Source organism: Nerophis ophidion, linkage group LG13 (assembly GCF_033978795.1).
Source record: "Nerophis ophidion isolate RoL-2023_Sa linkage group LG13, RoL_Noph_v1.0, whole genome shotgun sequence".
Lineage (NCBI taxonomy): Eukaryota > Metazoa > Chordata > Actinopteri > Syngnathiformes > Syngnathidae > Nerophis > Nerophis ophidion.
In genome coordinates this window covers 11,820,919-11,830,918 of record NC_084623.1, presented here as the reverse complement: position 1 = coordinate 11,830,918, position 10,000 = coordinate 11,820,919, and the positions used below count along the sequence as shown (strand labels likewise).

General features: G+C 37.9%; 1 protein-coding gene across 1 annotated transcript in view; it reads right to left on the bottom strand.

Annotated features, from left to right (window-relative positions):
- Window positions 1-3,201: 3,201 nt before the first annotated feature.
- Window positions 3,202-10,000, bottom strand: part of col5a2a (collagen, type V, alpha 2a) — a 96,004-nt gene continuing 89,205 nt past the window's right edge. Inside the window, exons 50-54 of the mRNA XM_061918402.1 lie at window positions 9,036-9,143; window positions 8,578-8,887; window positions 6,929-7,110; window positions 6,586-6,828; window positions 3,202-3,792 (exon numbers count right to left, since the gene is read on the bottom strand). Coding sequence (XP_061774386.1) covers window positions 3,646-3,792; window positions 6,586-6,828; window positions 6,929-7,110; window positions 8,578-8,887; window positions 9,036-9,143 — 990 coding nt within the window. The 3' untranslated portion in view covers window positions 3,202-3,645. The remainder of the gene's footprint in view (window positions 3,793-6,585; window positions 6,829-6,928; window positions 7,111-8,577; window positions 8,888-9,035; window positions 9,144-10,000) is intronic.

The following is a 10,000-nucleotide window of genomic DNA, read 5'->3' as shown; positions in this document are numbered from 1 at the left end:
TATCGCATGTCTGCTGATTTACAGTTGTACCACAAACTAAACATTTTTTTAAAGTAAAATGACAATAAAGACCTACAGTAAAGAAATATAGCCACATTCCTGAGTGGGTGATCATTTTGCAATGCGGTCTGCTGAAAATGACGGAAAGCGCCACTCTGCATAGCAACTGACGCTGTGGCCAAAGTCGGAATTTTAAGATAACCAACATTCCTTTGCAGTCTGGCGGCTAAAGCTCCAATTTGTCACGTTTCATGTGTCAGGTAAATCGCAAATATGAATACCCTTCTTATTCTAGTCTATTCAATCGTCACTCAATCAATGTTTATCTATATAGCCCTAAATCACAAGTGTCTCAAAGGGCTGCACCAGCCACAACGACACCCGCAGATCAGCGCCCACATAAGGGCAAGGAAAAACTCACAACCCAGTGGGACGTCGATGAGAATGATTCTGAGAAACCTTGGAGAGGACTGCAAGTGTGGGTAACTCCCCTGTTCTAGGGGAGACCCGTGCAATGGACGTCGAGTGGGTCTAACATAATATTGTGAAAGTCCAGTCCATAGTGGATCTAACATAATAGTGAGAGTCCAGTCCATAGTGGATCTAACATAATAGTGAGAGTCCAGTCCATAGTGGCTCTAACTATTATGTGCTGTATCATATTTTTGCATTTATGGACACATTTGATGCTTGAATCCATTGGATGGCTGAGTAGCGCTTATACAGCAGCCAGGCTCCGTATCTCCCACTCCTTTCCCTCTGTTGCAAGTTTTGTTGGTTCTATGTAACATGTTTATGTGCGCTATGGCTAGGAGTTTTTTTTCGTTGGTCCGGACCACCTCCCTGGAGTCCAGCCTTTTTGACTGAATATTTTTTTTTACTCCCCCTCGGGGGTTAATAAAGTATTTCTGGATTTAAATCTGAATCTGATTTCTGGTCATCAGAAAGAAACACCATATTTTTGCATTTATGGACACATTTGATGCTTGAATCTCTTGGATGGCTGAGTAGTGCTTATACAGCAGCCAGCCTCCGTATCTCCCATTCCTTTCCCTCTGTTGCAAGTTCTGTTGGTTCTATGTAACATGTTTATGTGTGCTATGGCTAGGAGTTTTTTTTCCTTGGTCTGGACCACCTCCCTGGAGTCCAGCCTTTTTGACTGAATATTTTTTTTTACTCCCCCTTGGGGGTTGATAAAGTATTTCTGGATTTAAATCTGAATCTGATTTCTGGTCATCAGAAAGAAACACCATATTTTTGCATTTATGGACACATTTGACGCTTGAATCCCTTGGATGGCTGAGTAGCGCTTATACAGCAGCCAGACTCCGTATCTCCCACTCTTTTCCCTCTGTTGCAAGTTTTGTTGGTTCTTTGTAACATGTTTATGTGTGCTATGGCTAGGAGTTTTTTTTCTCCTTGGTCTGGACAACCTCCCTTGAGTCCAGCCTTTTTGACTGAATATTTCTTTTACTCCCCCTCGGGTATTAATAAAGTATTTCTGGATTTGAATCTGAATCCGATTTCTGGTCATCCGAAAGAAACAGCACATTTTTGCATTTATGGACACATTTGACGCTTGAATCCCTTGGATGGCTGAGTAGCGCTTATACAGCAGCCAGCCTCCGTATCTCCCACTCCTTTCCCTCTGTTGCAAGTTTTGTTGGTTCTATGTAACATGTTTATGTGCGCTATGGCTAGGATTTTTTTTTCGTTGGTCTGGACCACCTCCCTGGAGTCCAGCCTTTTTGACTGAATATTTTTTTTTACTCCCCCTCGGGGGTTAATAAAGTATTTCTGGATTTAAATCTGAATCTGATTTCTGGTCATCAGAAAGAAACACCATATTTTGGCATTTATGGACACATTCGATGCTTGAATCTCTTGGATGGCTGAGTAGTGCTTATACAGCAGCCAGCCTCCGTATCTCCCATTCCTTTCCCTCTGTTGCAAGTTCTGTTGGTTCTATGTAACATGTTTATGTGTGCTATGGCTAGGAGTTTTTTTTCCTTGGTCTGGACCACCTCCCTGGAGTCCAGCCTTTTTGACTGAATATTTTTTTTTACTCCCCCTCGGGGGTTGATAAAGTATTTCTGGATTTAAATCTGAATCTGATTTCTGGTCATCAGAAAGAAACACCATATTTTTGCATTTATGGACACATTTGACGCTTGAATCCCTTGGATGGCTGAGTAGCGCTTATACAGCAGCCAGCCTCCGTATCTCCCACTCTTTTCCCTCTGTTGCAAGTTTTGTTGGTTCTATGTAACATGTTTATGTGTGCTATTGCTAGGAGTTTTTTTTCTCCTTGGTCTGGACAACCTCCCTTGAGTCCAGCCTTTTTGACTGAATATTTCTTTTACTCCCCCTCGGGTATTAATAAAGTATTTCTGGATTTGAATCTGAATCCGATTTCTGGTCATCCGAAAGAAACAGCACATTTTTGCATTTATGGACACATTTGACGCTTGAATCCCTTGGATGGCTGAGTAGCGCTTATACAGCAGCCAGCCTCCGTATCTCCCACTCCTTTCCCTCTGTTGCAAGTTTTGTTGGTTCTATCTAGTTTTTTTTTTTTCTTGGTCTGGCCTTTTTGACTGAATATTTTTTTCACTCCCCTCTCGGGGATTTATAAAGTATTTCTGAATTCGAATCGCAATCTGATTTCTGGTCATCTGAAAGAAACACAGCCGGAAAAAAGTAGTTGCAAAGTTTATTTCAAAGGATGAAACTCAAAATGCATCCAGTGTGAAAAATGGTGTCCTCCTTTCTGGGATGTATCAGGCAGCAAAGTATAAAATAATAATAATTAAAAAAAATCTATAATAAATATACTAGAATAAAGCACCAGATGACCATGACGGCACATTCAACAATTCATGTTACAAAAAAAAAACACTACACTTTGTCACTTTGTGTGCAAAATGACAAAAAATAATAAAATAAAATAAAAAACCTTCCTAAATTAGTACGACACGACTTTGGCAGATTAACACGCAGTTTGTTTAATTTTGTTGCATAGCAAGAGATACAAAGCAAACAGCCACCTCTTATTGTATAAGAGAAATTAAATGGAGAGAATATATTGTATTGAGAGGGGGAATCGGCATGCATAAAAAAAAAAGAATAATCGTCGCTACCTTTTTACTGTTCCATATTGCAAGATTGCAAAAGTTACAAAGCCACACACACGACTCACACTAAGGTGATATTCACCTCTCCATCCTGAGACAGAAAGATCTTTATTGGCATCCCTTGGAGTAGTAAGTGTTCAAAACAGCACCTTTTACACGTTGCGTCACACCCTCGTGACGAGGTAGCTAACAGGAAACGTCAATCTCTCGTACAAACCTTGGGTCATGAAAAATGCATTATTTTTTTTTTTGGTCCATCACTTAAGTACGAAAAAACGTTGAAATTTTAGCACTTTTTTTTTTTTTAGCGAGCGGGGGAAACAACAAAACTATTCTGGTTTCACCCCCATCGTACGTGTCGATTCCGAACATTCGTCTTAACTAAATCTTTTTCCGAGTTGAAAGGCACAATAAATATCTTGCCGCAGGGCCAGAACAGTCCTCAGTACTCGTCTGTACAATCAGGACACCTTCTCAGTTCAATCAGGAGCGCCTCCACCCGTGACGTTCTTTACAAGAAGCACACTGGCCCGATGTCGATGCCGAACTCTTGATTTGGGCCGCCAATGTCCACGGGGGCGATATCCAAAATGGGAAGTCTGGCCGTTTTCTGTGTCCTGTACTCAAAGACGGTCTTGCCCCAGTTGCCGTTCGCCTGCTGTTGGAAAAAAAGAGACGAGATAAAGGTCAGTGTCGTCTTTTCAAAACTCGACTTGATAAGGTCGTGCGAAAAAAGTGCAAAGACTTTATGACAGGTGTGACGGCAACTTTGATAATGGAAATAAATCGATTCAGTAGATTGATGCAATGTATAGTTAATAAAGTACTGTTCGGGGTAAATACCAGTGAAATGTTCCTATTGGTTGCAGCACAATTGGCAGATCAACTGGCAAAGCAGACGCTAACACGAGAAAAGCTCAGAGAGATACTTCTCAGTAAGACAGAAGCAAACGGAATAATTGAAGCAAATATTTTAAAAGGGTGGCATCTACATTCGCATGCAATACAGAACACAGTAGGAGCGGGAAGAACTGTAAGGGGGAGCACAAAATAAGACGACTTTTGGAAGATGGAAGACGACTTCCATTGACTAAATTGCAACTGCATGCAAATTTTACAATATGAGACTCAAAAAAGGAACGGTATAACAAGTGGCATCTACATTCGCATGCAATATAAAACACAGCAGGAGCGGGAAGAACTGTAAGGGGGAGCACAAAATGATGATGACTTTTGGAAGATGGAAGACGACTTCCAGAGACTGAATTGCAACTGCATGCAAATTTTACAATATGAGACTCAAAAAGGGAACGGTATAACAAGTGGCATCTACATTTGCATGCAATATAGAACACAGTAGGAGCGGGAAGAACTGTAAGGGGGAGCACAAAATAGGACAAAACGTCTTCCATTGACTATGCAAATTTTACAATATGAGACTCAAAAAAGGAACGGTATAACAAGTGGCATCTACATTCGCATGCAATACAGAACACAGTAGGAGCGGGAAGAACTGTAAGGGGGAGCACAAAATAAGACGACTTTTGGAAGATGGAAGACTCCTTCCATAGACTAAATTGCAACTGCATGCAAATTTTACAATATGAGACTCAAAAAAGGAACGGTATAACAAGTGGCATCTACATTCGCATGCAATATAGAACACAGTAGGAGCGGGAAGAACTGTAAGGGGGAGCACAAAAGAAGACGACTTTTGGAAGATGGAAGACGACTTACATGGACTAAATTGCAACTGCATGCAAATTTTACAATATGAGACTCAAAAAAGGAACGGTATAACAAGTGGCATCTACATTCGCATGCAATACAGAACACAGTAGGAGCGGGAAGAACTGTAAGGGGGAGCACAAAATAAGACGACTTTTGGAAGATGGAAGACGACTTTCATTGACTAAATTGCAACTGCATGCAAATTTTACAATATGATACTCGCAAATGAGACTCAGAAAAGGAAAGGTATAACAATTGGACAGCACAGTTTTCATTTTCAACTCAGTTTTAAATGTTAGATTAATAAATGCATTGTATTACTCAACAAATGAACATTTAATAACACATAAACACGCATAAAAGTACCAAAAATTAAGTATTGGTTTCAATTCGATTCAAATATGAAGGGTAACCGTTCCTACTGACCTTTGTCAATTATTTCTACTAAGTAGGATTTATTCATTATAAATTAAGCATTTTCATAACAAGAGAGATACTTCTCAGGAAGACAGAAGCAAACGCATTAATTGAAGGAAATATTTTGAGAGAGTGGCATCTACATTCGCATGCAATACTGAACATAGTAGGAGCGGGAAAAACTGTAAGGGGGAGCACAAAAAGAAGACCACTTTTCGAAGATGGAAGACGACTTACATAGACTAAACACTACTGCCATCTAATGTCTGGGAATTGCAACTGCATGCAAATTTTACAATATGTTACTCGCAAATGAGACTCAAAAAAGGAACGGTGTAACAACTAGACAGCACAATTTTCAATTTCAACTCCGTTTTAAATACATTGTATTATTTAAGAAATGGACATTTAATAACACATAAACACGCACAAAAGAACTGAAAATTAAGTATTGGTTTCCAGATAGCGGTAGATTGTACAATATCGATTCAAATATTTTTAGGTTACCGTTCCTACTGACCTTTGTCAATTTTTAAATTATTCATTATAAATCGAATATTTTCATCCGGTTTGAATTATCTTTTGGCCAAACCGGGCATAAAAGTCCTGAATTTTTTCAAGGGCGTTAGAAAATTTTGTAATTTTTTTTTGCTGAAATGTATAATTAAACTTCCGTCATGAATAAAACTATCAAAGTAATGATGTTTTATTTTTCTGTATTGACCCTTGTGATCGGAGAATCTCACATACTTACATTTATCAAATGTATGCTGATTGAAAACTGACATTTTTATCAAAAAGCTTTCAAAGGAAAAAAAATAATTTTACATAAATTGGTGTTTTTGTTTGTGGTTGGAGTTGATGGAGAGATGGATCTGAGCAAAAATATTTTTATGCCTTAAAAAAATACAGAAGCAAAATAAAAAATGTTCAGGATACATTTTTATGAAATAACACAATTATCAGAAATACATGTATAAATAAAAGGTTCCTCAGCTTTTATTGCCATTATGTTTCATATAAATTTTCCGATTTACGAAACAGAGTCCAAATAAAAACACGTACGAAACGTTTCCCTGTGAACCAACGTTTCATCCACCCATTGTGTGCTTGCATTGCAGCCATTTTGTGCCCGGCAGCACATCCATTTTGGAAGAGCTGATTCAACTATTTTTTAATGGTGTGCTTTTCGAGTCTTTTTCAGCCGTTTTACAGCACGTTTTTAGTTTTGCCAGCTCAACGGGAGTCCAAAGAACACAACGAACAAACCATGTGTGGGTTTTTTGCTCGATTTAGAACTTACTGAGCAGGAGTCTTCCAATACTGTGTATCTGAAGCGGCTGTTTCCCTCCGCTTTGAGCTCCAGGTCGTTGGAACCTTTGAGGACCACGGCCTTCTTCAAGTTGCCCGCCTTCTGGTCTTTGTAGCCCACTGAGTTCTTGCAGTGGTACGTAATGGACTGAGAGGCTTCTTTGGACAGCAGGCGGATGAAGGTCATCTGGACGGTGATGCTGTTTGCGGTCTGATCTTTGCTGCCGTAGGTGAACTACGAGGACAAAGAACACGGACGTCCTTAGAAACTCAAGTCTTGTCCCAGTGCTGGGGTTCGAAGTATTACAAGGAGTTGTTCAAATGTCAGCACTCACGTGTGTTCCTCTGTTGATGTCGGCGCCAAACCACACAGGTTTGTTCCTGGAAGAGCTCCACCAGTTTTTACGAGGTATGCTGGGCGGGCTGGCAGAGATGCAGGTCTCTCCGGTTTCCAGGTTGCAGTGGACTTTGATGGCGTCCTCGGCGCTGCCTTGGTTGGGATCGACCCAGTATTCTCCTGCACGGAGTGAACAGGGGGAAACATTCATGAGTGACGTCATGTCGTCACGTTTGAGTTGAGTTCTCTGCTGAGGTAATCGCTTACGGCCGCCCCAGCAGGCACAGGACATTGATAAAACGTTGATTATACGTATATGGCCTTTAAAAAAGACTTTGGAACAACGTTGCAAAATAGTTGTATTTGTAAATTGAGACAACGTTGGATCCACGATGTTGGTTGGGAAATGACCACAATCCAATGGTCAAATCAATGTTACAACCTGACATTGATTAAACATCGTCAAAAAGGATGTTGTTTCAATGTTATATATATATATATATATATATATATATATATATATATATATATATATATATATATATATATATATATATATATGTGTGTGTGTGTGTGTGTGTTTGTATATATATATATATATATTTATATGTATATATACATACATATATATATATGTATATATATACATATATTCATATATATATACATATAATTATACATATATACACACATATATATATATATATATATATATATATATATATATATATATATATATATATATATATATATGTATATGTGTGTGTAAATAGATATATTTATATTTATATATATATATATACAGTATGTGTGTGTATATATGTATATATATATGTGTGTATATACATACATATATATATATATATTTATATGTATATATAAATACATATATATATTCATATATATATATATATATATATATATACATATATACATATATAAATATATATATATATGTGTGTGTGTGTATATATATATATATATACATATATACATATATACATATATATATATATATATATATATATATATATATATATATGTATGTACATGTGTATTTATGTATGAATATATGTGTGTGTATTGCAATGAGGTGGCGACTTGTCCAGGGTGTACGCCGCCTTCCACCCGATTGTAGCTGAGATAGGCACCAGCGCCCCCCGTGACCCCAAAGGGAATAAGCGGTAGAAAATGGATGGATATATGTGTGTGTATATACAGTGTGTATATATATATATATATATATATATATATATATATATATATATATAAAGTTCGGCATGATTAGATAATAAAGTTTAGAAGACATTTAGTAAAAAAAATCTGGCCCCCAGACCTTGAGTCTGACACCTGTGATGTAGATGATCAATACTACATCATTACAGATTTCTTTTAGAGAAGCGAATTGTTGCCTTTTTTGTATTTTTGACTCTATTATTTGTTATCAAACAAAACTTTCTTTGTAGTAATATAGAGTTTTATCAGAGCTGTTTATCTATTTCATGGAGGAATGTAGTCATAGAACTGGCATCCATTAATATTTAAAAAGTATTGATTTTGAATGGAGATTCATTTTGAATGGAGAATCAATTCGTCAGCCTCAAGAACCGAATCTGCAATCAAATCCTGTGGCGTGTCCTCCCTCACCGCTCTTCTTCATGGGGTAACATCTCTTGAGGTCGTCACAGGTCCTGGCCGGATGCTTCCTGCTGCCGTCCGGGCTCTTCATGCTGTCGATTTGGCTGCTGAGGGCCTTCAGGGTGGCCTGGACTCCGGGGTCCACGGGCACCACGGTGGACCCGTTGCTGTTGGGGAGGGCCTCGTCCTCGCTGAACTCCGGCGGAGGAGGGGGCCCGTCGTCGTAATCGTGAGGGCCTCCGAACAGATCGTCCATGGCGGCCACGGGAGGTCCCGGTGGTCCGGGGGGGCCTTGGGGACCGGGTTCTCCTGTAGGGCCCTGTTTATTGAAAACGTTACAAAAAAAAAAAAAAGACGGGCATAAAAAAGGAACCCGCTGACACGTTTGCACCAAACATCTGCTCAGAAGATGTTTGACAGGCTTCATTCTGAACCGGAAGTTGTTTTTTTTTGCACAATTTCTCTACCTCTGGTCCGATTTCTCCGCTGAGTCCACGGGTTCCAGGTGGTCCCATCGGCCCGCGCTGTCCAAGGTCTCCTTCTTTTCCAGGAGGCCCAATAGGACCGGGTGGCCCCTGAATTAGAATATAGTATAAGACAGGGGTCACCAACCTTTTTGAAACCAAGAGCTACTTCTTGGGTACTGATAAATGCAAAGGGCTACCAGTTTGATACACACTTTAAAAAAATGCTAGAAATAGCCAATTTGCTCAATTTACCTACAATAAATAAATCTACATATATATATATATATAAAAATGGGTATTTCTGTCTGTTATTCCGTCGTACATTTTTTTTCCTTTTACAGGTTTTTTTGTAGAGGAAAAAAATGATGAAAAAACACTTAACTGAACGGTTTGAAAGAGGAGAAAACAGGAAAAAAAAGAAAATTAAATGTTGAAACATAGTTTATCTTCAATTTCGACTCTTTAAAATTCAAAATTCAACCGAAAAAAAGAAGAGAAAAACTAACTAATTTGAATCTTTTTGAAAAAATTAAAAAAAGAATTAATGGAACATAATTAGTAATTTTTCCTGATTAAGATTCATTTTCGAATTTTGATGACATGTTTTAAATAGGTTAAAATCCAATCTGCATTTTGTTAGAATATATAACAAATTGGACCAAGGTATATTTCTAACAAAGACAAATCCTTATTTCTTCTAGATTTTCCAGAACAAGAATTGTAAAAGATATTCAAAAGTCTTTTAAATAAGATTTAAATTTGATTCTACAGATTTTCTAGATTTCCCAGAATATTTTTATTTTATTTTAATCATAATAAGTTTGAAGAAATATTTCACAAATATTCTTCGTCGAAAAAACTGAAGCTAAAATGAAGAATTAAATTAAAATATATGTATTATTCTTTACAATAAAAAAAAATAAATGTACTTGAACATTGATTTAAATCGTCAGGAAAGAAGAGGA